At 45.1% G+C, this 21,406-nt stretch overlaps 1 protein-coding gene across 2 annotated transcripts in view; it reads left to right on the forward strand.

Annotated features, from left to right (window-relative positions):
• Positions 1 to 21,406, forward strand: part of SH2B1 (SH2B adaptor protein 1) — a 74,726-nt gene that overhangs the window by 12,268 nt on the left and 41,052 nt on the right. Inside the window, exons 1-2 of one of the 2 annotated variants that reach the window (XM_029607114.1) lie at positions 5,338 to 5,584; positions 6,836 to 7,694. In XM_029607114.1, coding sequence (XP_029462974.1) covers positions 6,858 to 7,694 — 837 coding nt within the window. In that variant the 5' untranslated portion in view covers positions 5,338 to 5,584; positions 6,836 to 6,857. Of the gene's footprint in view, positions 1 to 5,337; positions 5,585 to 6,835; positions 7,695 to 21,406 lie in introns of those variants that run through there. The other variant, XM_029607115.1, reaches the window with a different exon arrangement.

Raw genomic sequence — 21,406 nt, forward strand, 5'->3', positions numbered from 1 at the left:
GAGGAGTACAAAATCTGTTAGAAAACAGGGGCAGGCCCGAGGGGGGCAGAAATGAAGGATCCCCCGCGGGCAGGACGGGCTCCAGAGGGGAAACCGGTGTTAAAACCGGTGGAAACAGCGTCAAAACATTGTCCAATGCGTCCTCTATAGGGGCCTGGCCTGCCGGCTCTGCATCCAAGATGGCCGCCGTTCCCACACTAAGCAGGATCGGGGCCTGCTTCTGCCTGTGCGAGTGTGCTTGGCTGTGCGAAATCGTACTTCCCACCAACTGCAAGGTGCCCTCCCCCCCAGGGAGGCACCTTGTGCAGATCCCCTCGCGAGAGAGCCGTGACCCAGGCTCTCCGCATGCCAAACATCTGAAGGCCCTTGGCATGACTGGGGGGAGGGGAGGGGAGGGGGGCTGTGAGGAAAAGGCAGGTAGTGTCATGGAGAGCAGGAAAGGATGACCTCCACTTCAAAACTCACACCAACCCTAGGAGCTCCTCCTCCCTTCTGTCAGGCGCCGCAGAGGAATGTGATCTCTCTCTGCGGCTGGCAGCCCTGGGGAATGCGCCTTGGGGCCGCGGGTCGGAAGGCGGCAGGGGGGGAGAGGTTGAAACCTCCAATGTGCACCCCTGGTCAGGCTGTATCGGGAAATAACCTGAAGACACCAAAGTATACACACTTACCCCATACAGCCAGAGGCGAAGCGAAAAACAAAAACCAGACGGAGGGAGTGAAGGAACAAATCTGTCTGCAAGTTTGAAAGTATAAAATCTCTTCTTTTTTTTCTTTTAAAGTAAAGAGCTTGATCCATCCAGAGAAGCTTAGAAGAGGTAAGAGAAAAGAACAAGTACACTGACAATGTACTGGGGAAACAAAGGTTCCCCTGCTCCTATCTGCTGGAGTCAGAAAGATACTGAAGAGTAGCAGAGGGTGCACTGGTTTATAAGGCAGCACCCTCCGAAGCTTTGTCTGACTCCATCCACTCGTCGGGGGTCATAACCCACCGTCTGGACTGATCCTGGTACGTACAGGGAACATGTTTATTTATTTACATGCTTTTCACCATTATTTGTTTTTGTGGTTCTCAATAGCTCATATACAGTATTTCTTGATAACACGTAACATTGATCCAATAAAATCTACCCAGCCTGCAGCGAATCCAGTTTATCCCATGAGCCATACAGTTCTTAGCTTACTGCATTATATATTCCAGTGAATAAACTGAAAATTAAATGCTTCCAGGATTTTTCCAGCACTGAAAAAAGTGATATATTGCATTAATATGAATACATTTACAACAGATTTTATTTAAAAAAAATGATTGTACATTCTCATGGTTCAATTTGTTCTCCAGTTTCACAGGATATACACTAAGAACATAAGAAATTGCCATGCTGGGTCAGACCAAGGGTCCATCAAGCCCAGCATCCTGTTTCCAACAGAGGCCAAACCAGGACAAAAGAACCTGGCAATTACCCAAACACTAAGAAGATCCCATGCTACTGATGCAATTAATAGCAGTGGCTATTCTCTAAGTAAACTTGATTAATAGCTGTTAATGGACTTCTCCTCCAAGAACTTAGCCAATCATTTTTTAAACACAGCTACACTAACTGCACTAACCACATCCTCTGGCAACAAATTCCAGAGCTTTATTGTACGTTGAGTGAAAATATTTTCTCCGATTAGTCTTAGATGTGCTACTTGCTAACTTCATGGAGTGCCCCTTAGTCTTTCTATTATCTGAAAGAGTAAATAACCGATTCACATCTACCCGTTCTAGACCTCTCATGATTTTAAACACCTCTATCATATTCCCCCTCAGCTGTCTCTTCTCCAAGCTGGAAAGTCCTAACCTCTTTAGTCTTTCCTCATAGGGGAGCTGTTCCATTCCCCTTATCATTTTGGTAGCCCTTCTCTGTACCTTCTCCATTGCAATTATATCTTTTTTGAGATGCGGCGACCAGAATTCTACATAGTATTCAAGGTGCGGTCTCACCATGGAGCGATACAGAGGCATTATGACATTTTCTGTTTATTCACCATTCCCTTTCTAATTCCCAACATTCTGTTTGCTTTTTTGACTGCCGCAGCACACTGAACCGACGATTTCAATGTGTTATCCACTATGATGCCTAGATCTCTTTCTTGGGTTGTAGCTCCTAATATGGAACTTTAACATTGTGTAACTATAGCATAGGTATATTTCTCTCTTCATCTTTGTATACTTTTCTCCAAACATGTTAGCTTTTTAGGATGGGTACCACTTCCACTCTAGGCCTTCCCAGTACTTGTTGGGTAGCTGAAATCTTTTTCCTCAAGGGTTTCTTTCCTCGTCCTTTCTCTCTTGAGTCTCTGGCTGAATCAGTCTTTGACTCTGGTGGACTTTCCAAGGCAGGATGCCTTTCCGCTGGCAGCTCCAGTCTCATCCCCAGCTTTTAGGGAATCTATTCCTTCTCAGAATCTGATGCTCTTAAGGACCCTTTCCTCTTTCTCTCCTTCTGGACTCTCAGGACCTCCAGTCCTGGAATATTTTTCCTCAAACTTCTGACCCTTCTCTGTGAACAGACAGGTCCAAATGGCACCATTGTGAAGAGGTAGTTCCAAGCACACATTTACACACAGGACTCCAGATCATGGAATTCCTAACTCCTCCTCCCCTTGCACCAGTGCGTGCAGGGGCATTTTATACCCACCTAGAACCCCTCCCATTGTGTAGTGTTATTTCTCCCTATTACACTGAAATCACATGAAGGTAAGGAGTGAGACCTCTTTCATATGGAGTTCACTTAGACCAGCTGAAGCTTCTAACATTTTTGTAAGGGCAAGGCTACTTTTAGGGGCAAAAATAGGCACCCTATTACACCAAAAACAGCACTATCTCCTAGGACTCAAACAGCAACAACCCTACCTATGAAAAGGCAGCACTACAAAGATTACTGTAGAGACCCCAGGAGGATCTCCACTAGAATCTGGCCCTAGTTTAGAATCTGTGAAGAAGTAGGAGCTGGAGCACACTATTTTGCCTATGAGGTTGCTGCAATGGTGGCCTCCCCCTTACTCAAGAGCAGGTGGTGTTTTGCATCAGTGTGGGTTTATTTTTTTAAGAAGCTGAAGAGGGAGGATCGATTTTTCTTTGATCCCTTCATTCTGTTTGGCTGGGCCATACACCCCTTGCTGTAAAGGATAGGAAGTGAGACAATACATTACTGGTCCATGCTCTGTGCTGGTAGAGTGTTTCTCAATGTTTGGGATTTTAAAGAAACGATTGAATTTTATTTTTATTTTTCTTGGTTCCCCTTGTCTTGCTTGGGGAGGGAAATACCCTCTGCTCTGGGAAAGGCTAGGGAGCGAGAAACCCAGCTTATCCTATTTACATCCATTGGTTGGAGTATGGTATCTTTTTTTTTTTTATGTGATATGTCTTTTCTTCTGGGAGGGCAGTTATCTGCCTTCCCTTTGTGCCCAGGCATGGGGAAAGGAAGGAGTTTATTTTTTCTGCTGTGTGAGTTTTGAGTCTTTCATCCTGAAAGATCCACTGTACCAGTCACTGCAGAGAAGTAGGTGGTTAGAAACCCCTTCACCAAGATCTGGTAAACTAAAAATCAGTTGATCGAAGAACCAGAATGAACACTTCAGTGGTTACTAACAGGAAGATGATTTCTCCTTCTGTGTTTTAACATATTTAGAAATGACCTAGCGATGGGAATGACAAGTGAGGTGATCAAATTTACTGATTCACAATTATTCAAAGTTGTTAAATCACAAGAGGATTGTGAGAAATTGCAAGAGGACCTTGCAAAACTGGGAAACTAGGCATCTAAATGGCAGATGACATTTAATGTGGACAAGTGCAAAGTGATGCATGTAAGGTAGAGCAACCAAAATTATAGTACACAATGTAAGGTTCCACATTGGGAGTCACCACCTAGAAAAAGGATCTAGACGGCATTCTGGATATGTTGATATCCTCTGGCCGGCGTGTGGCAGCAGTCAAAGTAAATAGAATGCTTGGAATTGGAAAGTGGTCAATGTAACCCCACTATATAAAAAGGGCTCCAGATGTGATCCAGAAAACTGAAGAGTGGTGAGCCTGATTTCAGTGCTAGGAAATATTGTGGGAACTATTATAGAGAATAAAATCACAGAACATATAGACATGGTTTAATGGGACACAGCCAGCATGGATTTACCCAAGGGAAGTCTTGCCTCACAAATATGCTACTTTTTTTTAAGGGTTCAATAAGCACGTGGATAAAGGTGAACCTGTAGATGTGGTGTATTTGGATTTTCAGAAGGCATTCGACAAAGTCCCACATGAGACGCTTCTAAGAAAACTAAAAAGTCATGGGATAGGAGGCGATGTCTTTTTGTGGATTGCAAACTGGTTAAAAGACAAGAAACAGAATGTGATTAAATGAACTGTTTTCATAGTGGAAAAAGTTAAAACAGTGGAGTGCCTCAGGGATCTGTACTTGGACGGGTGCATTTTAATATATTTGTAAATTATTTGTAAAGAGGTACAACGAGTCTGGTGATCAAATTTGCAGATGACACAAAATTATTAAAAGTAGTTAACATTTGAGTGCTCACCAGACACTGCGTGAGGTCCATTGCGTGGCGAGAGGCGGTGGCTGTACATCTGAGAAGCATGCTACAAGAATCCTTGATGCAGTGTTCATGAAGAATTATTATTAATTTTATTGAACGATTGACTATATACATTCTTGAGTGGATAGTGTTGCCTCCTTAATAATTTATATCAACGACTTTTAACTTTCTAACATCAATTTAGCAGTAAGCTTCTGCCACGTCCTGTCCTCAGGCCGAACGGGCAACCGTCCAACAATCCTCACATTTGGCAAAGTGTCCAGTCTAGTTACCGAGCATGATAGAAAAGTTGGCCATCCTAAAGTGCTCTAATCTTGGTTTTACCTCATTGAACGTACTTGAGCTGTAGTTAATCTCCCAAGAAAATTAAAACTAGAATTGTAAATCTGTGCAATTTATAGGCTAAAACTGTAACCTTCAAAACCAGGCCTGGATTACTCTGTGGGGTTGACCTGGGGTGAGATGGCAACCCAAAACATCAACAGAACATAAATCTAGCAGAAGGAAATGATTTATTTGCCTTGACAAAGACTTTGTTTTTCCTAAAATAAAAAAATAAAATAAATAATAATAATAATGGCTGCTAAGGGAGTGACGACAACATAACTGCAGACTGGTGGACACTCTAGGCCGCTCCTAGAAACCCTATGGTTTCTTTCCTATACAGCCACCGGACGCCGGGAGAACGCAATGTTTACATCGCTTCTCTATGACCTTTTCGACGAGCTGACGTTTAAAGCTCGTCAGCGGGAGCATGCGTAGAAGCGTCAGGTACGGGCAGTGTTGGAGTGGCCGCAGCCTTCGGTGTCGAAGCCGCGTGAGAGGGGAGGGACCGGAATCGAGGCGAGTTCCGAACATCGGAAGGGGAGAGGGCGGCGCGTAGGCGCACGTTTTGCACCCTCACCTGCTGTGTAACGGGTGAGGTTGCGGGAGGCATCACTATGGTGACGGGCCGCCGCCCGCCCCTTACCAGCAGTCGCCGCCGAAGGTAAGAGAGAGTCTCTTCCTTGACTATACATAAAAGATGAATAATATAATCTTCTTTTCACTGTAACTATATATAGCAGTACGTACACAGACATTCTTTATGTATGTTCGTCTCTTTCCCTCTCTATGTATATTACTCATTTTGTATATATAGCGCTGCTGTCATTATTATGATCACCTCCCCATTTACGTTCCTTTCTATGTATTTATTAGTTTCGTTTTTATTTCAGTGTACTATCTTTTTTTTTCTTCACAGACCTGTATTAACATGTATGGCAACCCTGCTACTTTATTGTGATTTGTCTGTAAGATCTTATTTTAATTTGCCTTGAAGTGGCTGGTTAGCCACAAAAGGTAGACTAGAAATCCAAAATTAAATTTAAATGAAGGGTGCATAGTTTTTGAAAGCTAGTCCCAGATGTAGTAATATTTTTTTGGATTTTTAGCACACTTTTTTTTCTTAATCACACTTTTGTTTTAATCTTAATGGTAAGGTGGCTTACCATATAATATCTACGTTCAATAAGTCCTTGTTCCAAAGAACTTATAATGTGAGTGGGAGACTAAGTTACTTTCTCAAGGTCATGAATCTTGTTAATGAAGAAATAGTGATTTAAAATCTTTATCTGGTTCTCAGCCCATTCCACTAACTATAAAAAGGTATCAACAGCTTGTTTGTTGACCCAATTTATATATAAAAATATTTTTCATGTATATGTATTTCTCTTTTAAATATGACTATCTCTGTTTCAATATCACAACTCTCCCCCCCCCCCCCCCCTTGGTGTATATCATTTCCCTTGTTGATAGATCATCTTTAACCCATTTTACTACGTTCTGCACCCATATTCCTATGTTAATTTCTTCCCTCCCTGCATTTGAATCTTATCAGTCTCTTCTTATTTATCTCCACCTCCTTCCCTTTTATATGTCCATTATAATCTACTCTGTGCTTCCCATAGTGTTACATAAATCTTTCCCTTTTTCCAAGTAGGTTACTCCAAGTATTAGCAATAGTACTCTATTATGTTACTCACTATACTAGCTTGTCTCCCTGGTTTGTTACATCAATTTCTTTACACTGCCTTTATTATTACTTTAGCTTCTCCATGCTTGGCCTAGTTTGTGACTTGTTATATGAGGAAGACAAATTTTCCTTTCATAGCCTTGTTTGAGGTTTGTATTGAATGGGGGAGCAAGGCTCGTATCTTTCTGAGAGCTGTTCTAATTTCTTTCTTTCTTTGCTCTTTAGCTGATCCTTGAGAATTTTCACCATGAATGGCAGTGTTCCTAATGAGGGCATCTCTCAGTCTCCAAGTTGGAAGGAGTTCTGTGAGATCCATGCCCATGCTGCAGCCTTGGACTTTGCTCGTCGATTCCGTACATTCCTCAGTGAGAACCCACAGTATGCCATGCCAGGTGCAGAGGTCACTTTCTCTCGTCGATTTGCTGAACACTTTGTGGAACACTTTGAGACAGAAGTGAATCGGACGTATGTTACAGACTCGCCCACTCGCTGTGACATTGTGCCTTTTACAGGCACCCAAACTTGCCAGACCTCTTCCAGCAAGGACTTGTCAGAGACCTGCAGTGACTCTTCTGTGGCCTCTCCCGTGGATACTCATGCCCGGCTGGAGTCCTCTGGCATGACCTCTGGCCTCTCAAGCAGTCAGTCTCGGAGTTCAGAAGATGTCTCCAGCTCCTCCATCAGCACCAAGCCTAAGTTGAAGAAGCGCTTTTCCCTGCGAAATGTGAGCCGCAGTGTACGTGGCAGCGTCAGGGGAATCCTCCAATGGAAAAGCTCAGCAGAGTCTCCCACAGAAGAGACAGCCTTGGACAGCAGGGGCAATAGTAATTCAAACTCATCTGGTGGTAAAGCTGACTCAATGGACAAGTGGACTCATAAATTTGAAAAGCTGCGGCTCACCAAGTCTCCCACCCCCAAACTGGAGATGTATGATGTCCGGCGGGAGGGGCTCCTGAACTATATCGTGGCAGATGATGTGAACAGCAACAGCCGAGCTAGATGGCAAAAGTGCCGGCTGCTACTGAGGAAAGCAGCAAAGTCAGAAGGGGAAGGTCATGTCCTAGAGTTCTACATTCCTCCAAAGGTACAAGGGTAGGAATGCTGAGAGATACTTTCAACCACAGTGCTCAGTAATCTGTAGGGTATAAATGCATCATCTGTGATAGGGAAAGGTTTTATAAATGATAATCCCCGCTAAACTGCTGAAGATAATATATACACTTATGCCTGCACTTCTAGCCCAAGAGAGGTTATACCAACATGCACTTGTATTCTGCATGTTCTTGTTGACATGCAGATACAAGGAGTCATATTACATTATGTAACACTACAGATTTCCTATGCATTCCATACCTGCTGTTCTTCAATTTAATTTTCATATGGAGAAGCAAGAAGACATCCTGCTGCATTGCTGCTGCTACTACTGTTTTTGACTTCAGCCAATTCTTTTACTTTTCTTTCTTTGTGTCAGAACCTTTTTTTCTATTTTGGGCTTTTTTTGTTTTTAACTTTTTTATTAAGACCAATACATGCATTTTACAAACACAGAAATACATCACTGGCAAATCATTTTTTCAGTCCACACAGATTCAGGGCTACATAAGAAATTGTCGTACTGGGTCAGATCAAAGATCCATCAAGCCCAGCATCCTGTTTCCAACAGTGGCCAATCAAGGTTGTAAGTACCTGGCAAGAAGCCAAAAACTAAGTCTATTCCATGCTAAAGATGCTAGTAATATCAGTGTCTATTTTCTAAGTCTACTTGATTAATAGCAGGTAATGGACTTCTCCAAGAACTTATCCAAACCTTTTTTAAACCGAGCTACAGTAACTGCACTAACCACATCCTCTTGCAATGAATTCCAAAGCTTAATTATGCACTGAGTGAAAGAATTTTCTCCAGTTAGTTTTAAATGTGCCCCATGCTAACTTCATGGAGTGCCCCCTAGTCCTTCTATTTTCCGAAAGAGTAAATAATTTATTCACATTTACCCATTCTAGACCTCTCATGATTTTATAGACCTCTATCATATCCCCCTCTTGGCTGTCTCTTCTCCAAGCTGAACAGCTCCTAAATCTTAACAATACTACTCAGGCTTTTCTTATTCTGGCTTACTCTCACCAATTAGGTTTTTTAATCAGTTTTCACATTTTATTTTCTTTTTCATTATCGCAGCCTTAACTTGACGCACAATCTCATCTTTAGCTTGCTGAATCATGTTCAGTGCTTGCAGTTGGACTGCAGTTTGTTTTTTTTCTCTATGCTGTTTTTCATTGTTCATAACAATTTCATCTTTCAACTTTGCATTATTTGTTTGTGCCATGCTCAAAAAGCAAAGCAGTGACTTCAAACAGTGCTCAAAATGCTCCCAGAAAATATCCCTCATGTGTTGTCATGATGATTGCTAGACTTGTTTGGGTGAAAGCCACAATGTCTTGGTATGCAACTTTTGTACAAAGGATGTTACCACAAATAGAGCCCAGCAGGAGGAGCCCAGAGCCTTCCTTTCTGGTGCAAGTAGGTCCAGATCAATCCTGTCCTTTATGTCCATTGAAAAGGCCAATCATGGTCACACTGGGAGTTGGGCCTTGCTGAACTGGTCTTGCTGCTTTGATCCCTTAGACCAGGGTTTGGCCTGGGAGCAGGGGCAAATCCTGATCCCACCATTTGAATCAGCATTACAGGAACTAAAAAATGTTAGCCTCTGAGTTGAAGATTGCCAGAACTTTAGTGAAGAGTGTTCATTTTTGATGCATGGCTTGGAGGTAGTGGAATAATTCTACACTCTGAAGCAGCCACAACTGGAGTTCTGCTCAACTTTTCAAAATGACATTGCACCATGACACAGTCCCTTACAAAGTTTCCTCTGATATTGCTACTTGGCGTATTCCGATCAGAATTGGACAAATTGGTTCCAGAGATAATTGGGTGATAACTCCAAGGCAGCAAAACATTTGTGCTGAGCACCTTCAGCCCCATGGGAGTGCTTCCAGTAATCTAAGCTTGGTGAGTTGTTTTCAGTAGGTATCTGGTGAATTCACGTTGACTCTTGTTTGGGCCTTCATGCCAGCCATGTTGAGGGCCAGGTCAGTAACAGTAGCAGAAGCCAGTGGTTCTCAAATCCAAGATTCTGAACAGGATTACTATTAACTGGTCGTCCTTAGCACCATTCGCACAAGGGCCAGCCTGACCTCCAACTTCTCCCCAACCAATAAAGGAGTCAGTGTGTGGGCTCAAATCTATGGATATAGTTTCTGAAGAGGACCTTTTCCCAGATCATCCTCTCATTCCTTCCTACAGTCTGCAGGCTGTTCTTCTTCATTTGAGGACATTTCCTTGACACATTTTTGCAAAAGATGGCTGTAGCCATTACAATGATCTGCTTTGCATGTGATTTTATATGCATGAATAATGCAGATGCATGCAAATAAGGTTATTAATAAGCAATTTAATGTTACTATTTTATTGCAGTTGACTGGTAAAGTAGTCAGCTGCAATAAAAATGACATCTTCTGGGATGTAACGCAGGAGCCCCAGGACCGGTTTCTATGGCCCTTTAATTATAATGAGGCTCCCACATTACATTTAAAGGGTCCTACAAACGATGAAAAAAAAGTGCCATTGCAAAAAGTAATAGTTGAGTGGAGGTCAGAGCTGATCCCTGGTTCAACCCAGGGCTACCACTCAAGGCGGTCCAGACTCCGCCAAAGTGAAAAAAAAAATAAATAAAGGGTGCCCCCCCCCCAGCACTCCCGAAAGGTATCACCAAAAAACATTGGGGTTAAGTAGGGAGACCTCTTCCTCCCTCCCTCAAGAATATAAAGGAAACCTCATCTGGGTTCTGGGAGCCCTCCCACTCCATCCCCCCCAAACTTTAAAATTAGAAGCATGTCCTACAATGGAGCCCAGGGCACCCCCTAGCATCCGGCCCGTTCAGTGCCATTTTTCAAAATGGTGCCGACCTGCCTTGCCCCTGTCACATGATGGGGCAAGGTTCAGGGCTTGGACCTAAGCCATTGTATGGACATTGTATTTTTTTTAACTATCTTAGAAGCGCAGTCCAGATGTATTCCACGCATTAAGAAAGGTGGAAGGAAGGCAAAACGATTACCGGCATGGTTAAAAGGTGAGGTGAAAGAGGCTATTTTAGCCAAAAGATCTTCCTTCAAAACTTGGAATAAGGATCCATCTGAAGAAAATAGGAAAAAGCATAAGTAATGGCAAGTTAAAATGTAAGACATTGATAAGACAGGCTAAGAGAGAATTTGAAATGAAGTTTGCCATAGAGGAAAAAACTCATAATGAAAATCTTTCAATATATCTGAAGCAGGAAACCGCGAGGGGGTCTGTTGGACTGTTAGGTGATCAGGGGATTAAAGGGGCTCTTAGGGAAGATGAGGCATCACGGAAAGGCTAAATTAATTCTTGTCTTCAGTGTTTACTAATTAAGATGTTGGGGAGACATTGGTTCACTCCATGAAGTTAGCAAATAGCAGGTTTAAAACAAATCAGAGAAAATTCTTTCTCACTCAGTTCATAATTAAACTTTGGAATTCATTGCCAGAGGATGTGATTAGGGCAATTAGTGTAGCTGGGTTTAAAAAAGGTTTGGAGATATATTTGGAGGAGAAGTCCATAAACGGCTATTAATCAATTTAACTTGGGGGAATAACCTCTGCTGTTACTGGCATGAGTAGCATGGGATCTGTTTAATGTTTGGGTACATGCCAAGATGCTGGAAACAGGATGTTAGGCTTGATGAACCCTCGGACTGCCCCAGTATGGCATCTTCTTCTTATGTTCTTAACCTGGGCAGGGCCTTGCAAATTACCACATATTTTGTGCAATGTCGCTGTGATAGTGCTCTGTCTTGCTATATACACCATGTAACGTGCATTGGAGCACTACCATGGCTTGATGCATCCCTCAGTTAGATTGTAAATGTTCTGGGCACAAGGAAATACCTATAGTACTTGAATGTAATTCTCCTTGAAGTAGGCAGAATATAAATCAAGTAAATAAGGGCTGTTCTGAATACATTAAAGGCCTTTAGAAATTGAGTGACTCAGAAAATTTGTTCAAGTTTAGACTGACAAGCATGTGCTACCTTAACAGGCAGGGAACGGTAGCATCCACTTTCTGGGCTGGAAAGCAGCCAGGATGTAGCACTGGGCTGTTTCTCATGGAATATCCTAAAGAGCCTGGAAATGGAATATATCCCAGCAGACAGTTTATCAGGCTCTTGGACCTTCACAAGACATGGCAGATAAGATTTTTCTCATGTGGAGGTGAATCTGTTTATAACTGTTCTAAATAGGGGATTACCAGTCTTCTGCTGCAGGAGATCATTAGAGAGCAGGTTAGCCACAGATACCTTACCTTATCTTCCCAGTGGGAACCAGGTCTCTGGAAGTCTGTAGTTTACTAAAATTATGATTTATGATCCTTATTGTGCCATATTAGCTGGACAGATAATGGTTCCCTCTCCTATGGGAGTTGTCTTCCATAACACCTTGGGCTATAATCTCGCCAACCAGCCTAATAACCCAGGACTAAGGCTTGTTGCTCCATCTCTATAACCAGTTTATAGATGTTGAGAGGGTAGGAATTAGATGCTTTGGACTGCCCAAATAAGTTTCTCAGGTCCTACTGTCATCTAGGAAAGAGTGCATTAGAGTCCTTTTTCAGATGGAGGAGATTTGTCATCTGGTGGAAGGGCAAATCCCTATATCCTCTGTTTTCACCCAAAACTTGTTTAAATACTTTCTAACCTATCTCAGAATCTGGTTTGAAAATCTAACTCGACCAAGGCTCACCATAGGGAAATTTTAGCTGTCTCTCTACTTCTCAGTTTTATGCTTGTCTTGCTTCACTTGAAGCCTTGCCTAGAACCTTGCACAATATTTCAAAACATCAGCCTAGCCAATAAATGCTCCCTTCAAGCCTCCTGACTCTTGAGCTCAGGTATCTGTTCTGGAAGGACATATTTTTGGTGACCATCACTTTAGATTGCAGAGTTACTGCACCTCGGGCTTTAGAGACTTCTACCCTTAAACTAAACTCCATCAGAACAAGCTGGGGGTTTGCCCCATCCTGATGCATTAACATTTTTTAGTTTCTTCTTTCCAATATCTTCTTGCTCTCATATGAGCATGAGAGGCTATATTTCAGAAGCTAGATTATAAAAGAACTATTGTCTTCTGTCTTGAAGATTAAAGCCCTGGAAAAGTCCAAGCAGCTTTCTGTTTCTTGGACTCCATAGGCCAGACCTCTCAGTAACACAAAATACATTCCCTGTACGTATCCGGATCAGTCCAGACTCCTGGGTTTTGCCTCCCCTCCAGCAGATGGAGACAGAGAGAGTTTTTTGACAGACTCTGCCTTATATACCAAGGTGTCACCCACAGTTTGCCAGTATTACTTTGTCTCCAGCAGATGGTGGAGGTGCAACACTCGCAGTCTGAACTGATTCTTTAAAAAAAAAAAAAAAAAATTAGAAAGAGACAGTGTTAGGTTTTATTAAGTTAATAAAAAAAAAAATAAAAAAGAGGAGCAACAAGTGCAAGGAGTCAGTCCTTCAGCCTCGCAGGGGGTTGGGAGGTCCTAAGGGGACCACCCCCCCCTGGTCTTGGAGGCAGCTGTGGCTCAGGGTCGAGGGCCCTTCTTAAAGCCCAGCTTGGGGTGATACCGGGGAGCCCGGATCACTCACCCCAACAGGACCACTTCAGGACCCGCATACCGCCGGACAGGTTGGATTAAAAAATAAATACATAAAAGCTTTTCAGTTTTCTTTGCAGGTTTCAGGGCTCTCCTTTCCCTTTTATGCTGCGGCGGTCGATCAGCGCAGAGCGCCTTTTTTCTCTGTTTATATAAAGAAAAAAATAAAAAAGTTTTTTTATTTTGCTTCTCCAGTTTCCTCATGCCGCGCAGTCTGCTCCGGGCACGCGTGCCTCTCAAGGGATGGGCTGTGTTCAGCCTGCATCCCCGGAGGTGAAGGAATGTCGGAGCCCATCGGGGGAGTGTTGATTCGACTGAGGTCAGTGGCGATCGGAGAGGTGCCGGCTCCTGCCTCAAGGCCCTTGCCGCGAAGCACGGGAACAAGCACCATTTTAAGCTCAGTCTCCTCAGCGGCTCCAGTCGCGATGGGGGAAGGGAATTGCCCGCCCCCTCTGTCTCCCCAGCAGCCCGCTCCGCGGCCTTTTCTCCTGCCAGACCAGATCCTATAGCGCAGGGGGAGGATATGGGGGCAGATTCTGAGGCGTCTTCCTCTTCTTTTTTTCATCGTATTTTATTTTGGCAATACATAAGGCCTTTAAGGCCCGGAAGGCTACAAAAAGACAGGCTTCTAAACCCGGAGTTTTCTCCATACCACCCTCGAGGGGAAAAAAGTGGCCCCGCTCTGAGGAGCAAGGGGGGTCCTTAAAGACAAAGCGCCCCTTACGCTCCATGGTGCCGTGGGAGGTTTCGGACATGTCCTCTGATACCCCGGACCAGGAGAGTCCAGACATACCGGCCCAGCCCCCGAGGAGGGTAGAGGGCGACGGGGATCAGCAGCAGGGTGCTGCTCGACAGTACCATGTCGTGGATGGAGATGACCCAAAGATGGTCCGCCTGTTCCGCAAGGAGGAACTTGGGCCTCTCATTCCCACCATTTTGGGGGAATTAGGGATTGAGGCGCCTCCAGAAGAGTCTCGCTTAGACTATGGATCCTGTGTTGTTGGACCTGAAGGATCCTCCTATGTCCTTTCCCTTCCATTTCTCACTTACAGACCTGCTCTTCCGGGAATGGGACATCCCAGATTTGGGGTTAAAGGTCACGAAAGCAATGGATAAGCTTTATCCTCTACCAGAGGATGCTTTGGAGATTCTTAGGGTTCTGAAAGTGGATGCAGCAGTGTCTGCGGTCACGAAGAAAACTACCATCCCAGTCACGGGATCCACGGCCCTCAAGGATCTGCAGGATCGAAAGCTTGAGCTGCAGTTTAAAAAGATCTTTGAGGTCTCTGCACTGGGGGTCAGAACGGCGATATGTAGCAATTTTGGTTTGAGAGCAGGACTCCACTGGGTGCAACAGCTGCAGGACAACGAGGCACTATCTGAGGAAGAAGCTCTTCAGGCAGGCTGCCTCGAGGCGGTGGTGGCTTATAGTGCGGATGACCTTTTACGGACATCCGCTCGCTCCATGGTCTTGGCTGTCTTGGCACGGAGATTATTGTGGTTATGGAACTGGACTGCGGATGTTTCTTCCAAATCGCAGTTGGGATCCTTGCCTTTTAAGGGTAAGTTGCTATTTGGAAAGGAGCTGGAAGACATGATTCACAGGCTGCCGGAAGACAGACCAAGTTCCAGAGGAGCCTTTTCTTCTAGGTCCCGATTCCGCGGGAGTCGAAGATCTCGAGCACCCTGTGCACCCACTTCTTCCTTTCGACAGAGTTCGGGAAATCAGCAAGCATGGTCGTAGCCCTTTCATGGGAGGCGTTTTGGCAAGCCTGGTACTTCCCAGACTACCACAGGCGGAAAACCTCACAGTGATGGCCTGCTGGTCCATTCTTCTGTTCCAGTGGTAAGAGGCAGACCTACTCTGTTTTACGAGGAATGGGCCAAGATTACATCGGACTAATGGGTGCTATCTGTGATGAAACACTGCTACGCTTTAGATTTTGCATGCCGACCTCATCCGCGGTTACTGGTCTCACCATGCGGGTACGCCGAAAAGTGTCAAGTGGTAAAGAAAACCTTGCAGCGCCTTCTCGATCTGGGCGCAATTGTTCCAGTTCCTCCAACAGCGCAGTGAAGGGGCCGTTACTCCATTTACTTTGTCATCCCAAAAAAGAGGGGTCTTTCTGGCCCATACCCGACTTAAAGCGGGTCAACAAGTGTCTTCGGATTCTCCGCTTCCACATGGAGACGCTGCGTTCAGTCATCACCTTGGTTCGTCCGGGAGAGTTCCTGGCATCTCTGGATCTGACGGAGGCGTATTTGCATATCGGGATCAGAGCGGGTCATCAGAAGTTTCTGAGATTTTCCATTCTGGGGCGACACTACCAGTTTCAAGCTCTGCCTTTTGGCCTTGTTACAGCCCCCAGGACGTTCACCAAAATGGTGGTGGTGGCAGCGCAACTACGCCGAGAAGGCTTGTTGGTGCATCCATACTTGGACGATTGGCTGATTCGGGTGAAGTCGGAAGCTCTTTGCCAGGCAGCGATCCAGCGCGTGCTGCAATTACTGAAGACACTCGGCTGGGTGGTCAACAGGACTAAAAGTCATCTGATCCTCTCCCAAACATTGGAATTTTTGGGAGCTTTGTTCGACACCCGAGAGGGGAGAGTTTTCCTAACGTCCGACCGCATTATCAAGTTACAGGGACAAGTGAGGATTTTCATGTCCAAACGTCCTCCAACAGTCTGGGATTACTTGCAGGTTCTAGGTTCCATGACCTCAACTCTGGAATTGGTTCCATGAGCTTTCGCTCACATGCGGCCGTTGCAATCAGCATTACTTTCCCGTTGGAGTCCAGTTTCCGAACAATTCCATCGACTCCTTCTGCTGATGGAGTCCGCTCTGTTCAGATTGGTGGCTGCTCTCGGACAATTTGAGCAGTGGCGTTCCCTTGGTGATTTTGGAATGGACTGTAGTCACCACGGATGCCAGCTTTTCTGGTTGGGGAGCAGTTTGTCTGCGGAAGTCAGTGCAGGGGCAATGGTCTCCAGAACAGTCTCGATCGTCTGGAGACCAGAGCAGTACGACTGTCGTTGGAAGCCTTTCTCCCTCTAGTCAAGGGGAAATCGGTCAGAGTGCTGTCCAACAAGGCGACCACTGTGTCTTACATCAATCACCAGGGAGGAACCAAGAGTCTGCTGGTGGCATTGGAAGCTCGCCTGTTAATCAGCTGGGCAGAGCGGAACCTAGTCGGCATAGCGGCGTCTCACATAACCGGGGTTGACAACGTGCACGCGGATTTTCTAAGTCAGCATCAGCTCGATCCAGGAGATTGGGAGCTGGCGCTCGGAGCCTTTCAACTAATCTGCGACAAATGGGGCACGCTTTGCGTGGATCTGATGGTGATGTTCAAGAATTCCAAGGCTCCGCACTTCTTTGCGCGCCACAGGGACACAGGTGCAGAAGGCGTGGATGCGCTTGCTCTGCCCTGGCCGATGACCGTCCTACTTTACGGTTTCCCTCCTTGGCCGCTAATCGGCAAAGTGCTCCGGCGGATGTGATCCTGATGGCTCCCGAATGGCTGCGCCGGCCGTGGTTTGCGGATCTGGTCAATTCGCGGTGGAGGGCCCTCTGCAGTTCCTGTATCTCCCGAACCTGCTTAATCAGGGGCCCATCTGTTTCGACCAGGTCAATGGCTTTTGAGAGGCAGCGTCTAAAGAGCAAAGGCTATTCCACCACGGTAGTGACTACTCTGAGCTCGCGCAAAGCTTCTACTTCCCTGTCTTATGTTCCGGTCTGGAAGGTTTTTGAGCTGTGGTGCGTCGACCGGAGTATTGTACCCACCCGGGCGTCCGTGTCAGATATCTTTATCTTTTCTTCAGGCGGGGTTAGCTAAGGGCTTATCCTGTATTTCCTTGAGGGTCCAGGTGGCAGCTCTTGGCTGCCTGCGCGGGGCCATTCGAGGCGTGCCGTTGGCTGCACATCCTGATATTTCTTGCTTCCTTAGAGGGGCGAAGCATTTGCGTCCACGGATGAGTTCGCCATGTCCGCCCTGGAATCTGAACTTAGTCCTTACGGCTTTGTGTGCGCCGCCTTTTGAGCCCTTGAAAAGAGCAACTTTGAAAGACCTTACGTTGAAGGTGGTGTTTCTTCTGGCAATTTCCTCTGCTCGTAGAGTGTCTGAGCTGCAAGCATTGTCATGCAGGGAGCCCTTCTTAAGAATCTCAGATTCAGGTGTTACTTTGCGGATGGTTCCCTCCTTTCTTCCAAAGGTAGTTTCCTCTTTTCATTTGAATCAATCAGTGAAAGTCCCGTCCTTTTCCGACCTGACAGGTCGGATCCTCTCTCTAAGGATTTGAGAAAGTTGGATGTTTGCAGGGCTCTGCTGCGTTATTTGGAAGTTACCAACAATTTTAGAGTCTCGGATCACCTTTTTGTCCTCTGGAGATGACCAAAGAGGGGTAATATGGCGTCTAAGACCACGATAGCCCGATGGCTGAAAGAGGCGATAAATTCTGCGCATTTGCTGCGTGGTCGGCCCTTACCAGTGGGGCTTTGGGTGCATTCCACACGTTCTTAGGCGGCTTCCTGGGCAGAATGTTAACAGATTTCTTCGCGGGAAACTTGTAGAGCAGTTACATGGAAATCCTTGCATACCTTTTTGTGAGGCATTACAGGTTGGATGCCCAGGATCCGAGGGGAGGAAATTTCGGAGGTGTACTGCGAGCGGATCCTCTCCGGATCCCATCCCCGGTAAGTAAAGCTCTGGTACATCCCAGGAGTCTGGACTGATTCAGGTATGTACAGGGAAAAGAAAATTGGTTCTTACCTGATAATTTTCGTTCCTGTAGTACCACGGATCAGTCCAGAGTCCTGTCTGCTTTCTGCTTAAAGGTAATGGAGAGTCCGCTACTTCCACATTTGTTTATTTCTGGTCTGCAGATCAATCTGATTTACCCTTTTTAATGGGTCTGGTTTATAGTTGGGGTCAGTTATCCAGTTTAAGTTTACAGTTCCTGTATATAGTTTGGTTTGAACCATTCCGCTTTGACATTGCGTAATACTGGCAGACTGTGGGTGACACCTTTTGGTATATAAGGCAGAGTCTGTCAAAACTTTCTCTGTCTCAATCTGCTGGAGGGGAGGCAAAACCCAGGAGTCTAGACTGATCCATGGTACTACAGGAACGAAAATTATCAGGTAAGAACCAATTTTCTTTTTTCTAATTGGGTAGCAGATTGTATCTCATTTATACCTTGGTAGATTTAATCTTAGGACATGTCAAAGCACATGCTGTCATGACCATGGGAACATCTGTTGCTAATTTTAGGTATATATCCTTAAGGAAGACTTTTAATTCTCTAGTGTGGAGTTTTGTCCACACTCTTGCCAGTCATTATTGCATTAATAAGACCTCCTGGCGGGATTATAGGTTTGGTCTGTCTGGCTTGAAAGGTATTTTGTGGAATAGAAACCAACTCCCATTTCGGTTGGGTTCAGGATATCCTCTTATCTTTGTGTCTCATGGTTGAATAATTAAAAGTATGAGAATCCATAAATGAGTTTCTCGTGGCAAAATGTATTTTTTGTTTTTTTGCCCTGTTACCTTATTCATGTCTTGTCTTCCCATTTTTAGCACTTTCCAATTCATGTAAAACAATGCTTGTAAACTGGTTCAAACCAGCTATCTGGAGGCAAGGTAACGTTTGAAAAAATGCACCATTAGAGTCCAAACTTAAAGGGAAGGTGGCTCATAGGCCTGGCACCTATTCTATTGAAAGTGACTTCTGTCTGATTAAAGGTGAGGTCTATTTTATTTGGGTTATAGTTGAAAAGTACTAGAAAAGCCAGGCTTCCTCTTCATACAGTCAGACTAGTCCAGGCAGAACAAACGGGTTATGCACGCCAACCAGTAGATGGAGACAGAGATCATCAGGCTCGCTGATGGTCACCTCTCATATACCTCTGTTAGGACATGTGCCTGCTAGTATCCTTTGTTTCCAGCAGGTAGTTGATAAACATCCCATGCTGTGGGCTTGGGACTACTAAGGTTGAACAGGGAAAGCTTCTAAGCTCCTGAGGTGAAAGACTTGTGTTTTCCCTCCCTTAGTGGAGTAGGGTCCCTAACCTTTCCAAATTCAACAGAGAAAAGATTTAACTAAGGACATGGACTCCAGAGGGCAGTTTCTCCCACCCTCTGAGCAAGGTAGGACCAGGGCTCTTCCAGGGGATTTTGAGGGTCATGTATCTCCCACCCCCCTCCCCCCTTGTGCTTTCATCCCTATTTCATCCCTATTTCCCTATTACAGCAATTTTACAAGAAACAGCAAACTATACAATAGATTTCATATCATAATGTAAATAATGTAAATATTTTAATCCCGACCGTTCGGCTCTCTTATTCTAATTTCTCTTCCCAGTTTTAAGACCCTGTTGTAATGTAACTTTTGTTCTCCTTGCACTTGTTTTTTCGTTTCTTGTTCTCACCCCTTGTTTTATGTAAACCGGCATGATGTGGTTTCTAATCATGAATGCTGGTATAGAAAAACGCTAAATAAATAAATAAATAAATTTCTGTTTTAAGAATGTAATAAGGACAAAAAAAATTCCTACTTAGTGATTGAAGGGCCTGCTCAGCAATTGAGCGTTCTTTTCGGCCTTAGGGGACAATGTTGGGGTCTTCCCCAGTAAGTTTGAGGGAGTTTGGACAGTTTTTGACTGGGCACCATGTTTCTGAAGCAGCCTGGAATTTGCAAAATGACGACAGCAAGGGAATTCAGGAGTAAAAACCATGCTCTGCACTGCCTGCCACATCCTGGGTGTGCCAGGACTATGCTGCGGTCCAATTTCATAGTGACTGGGCGCTCTATATTGGAGGAGACCTCAGATGGAGAGTCCAAGGCCCAGCAGCCCTATCGCAGCCGCGGGCCTTGGAGGGGAGCTTGGGCCCCCTCCTCTTAGACCTGAGCAGCAGTTGGATCTAGCAGTGGGCCGGAGAGCAGTTGCTGCTTCGGCAGCTGCAGTGTTTGTTTTTCCTGCCTGGATGTGCCCTCATTGTCCTGTGCAGTTTATTCCCAGGAGATTTTGAAAGGTTTGCAAGCCTTTTAAATGAGGCAGGGTGCAGTTTCTAGAACCATCCCTGCTCTTCCAGTGCCCTCTGCTCCTGCCATTCCTGCACGTTTTGGTTCCGGATCCCTGAAGACAGAAAAGGGCAAGGGGGGTACTCGAAGAGGATGTCTCACTTGGACAATTCCCTGGAGAGGCTTAAAAATTTCCCCCATGGAGATAGTGAAGGGGACTTGGAGGAAGGTGAGGTCCCTCCTGAAGGGGAGGACCAAACTGTACCTATTTTCTAGGGATGAGTTAACTTCTCTCTTGTCTCAATCCCTATGCATGCTGCAGATCATGGTTGACAAGAAAGATGAGGCTTCAGTCCTTAGAGAAGACCCTATAATGGTCAGTTTGTGGAAATCTTGGCGCTTCTTTCCCTTCATCAGTTGGTGCGAAATTTTGATAGATTTGGATTGGGAGGCTCTGGAGACCAATTATAAAGGTGGGGTGAGTCGCTCATTGGCCAAAGTCTATCCCTTGAATTAACAGGTGACAGACCGTTTCGGTTTCCTAGCGTGGATGCCTTAGTGTGTTAGGTGACAGAGACCAACCATGCCGGTGGAAAGTGGCACAACTCTTAAAGATGTACAGGAAGTTTTGCAAAATGGTCTTTCGAATGGCTTTGCTCTTAATACGTTGACAGGCCAATGCGTTATCAGTGCACGAAAAACGGGCGCTCATGATCGAGCGTCCGCTTTCCTAATGTGCACCCATCCACTTCTCCCGGGTGCACGATGAGGTAGGTAAATGAGCCGCTGCATTAAAAAGGAGGCGCTAGGGGAAATTGTGTGTTCCTAGTGTCGCATTGCGCACCCAGGAGAAGAGGCTGTGCGTGGGTTAGGAAAATGGACGCTCAATTTTACAAGCTTCCATTTTTCCTAACCTGTGCACAACCACAGGTTAGGAACATGGACGCTCATTAATTGAGCATCCATTTTCCTAACCTGACCACCGGCAAGACTTCTTTTTTTTTTTTTAATTTAATTTTTTCTTTACTACTTTTTCAGTTCCTCCGACTTAAAATC

This window comes from Rhinatrema bivittatum, chromosome 6 (assembly GCF_901001135.1).
Source record: "Rhinatrema bivittatum chromosome 6, aRhiBiv1.1, whole genome shotgun sequence".
In the NCBI taxonomy this organism is placed as follows: domain Eukaryota; kingdom Metazoa; phylum Chordata; class Amphibia; order Gymnophiona; family Rhinatrematidae; genus Rhinatrema; species Rhinatrema bivittatum.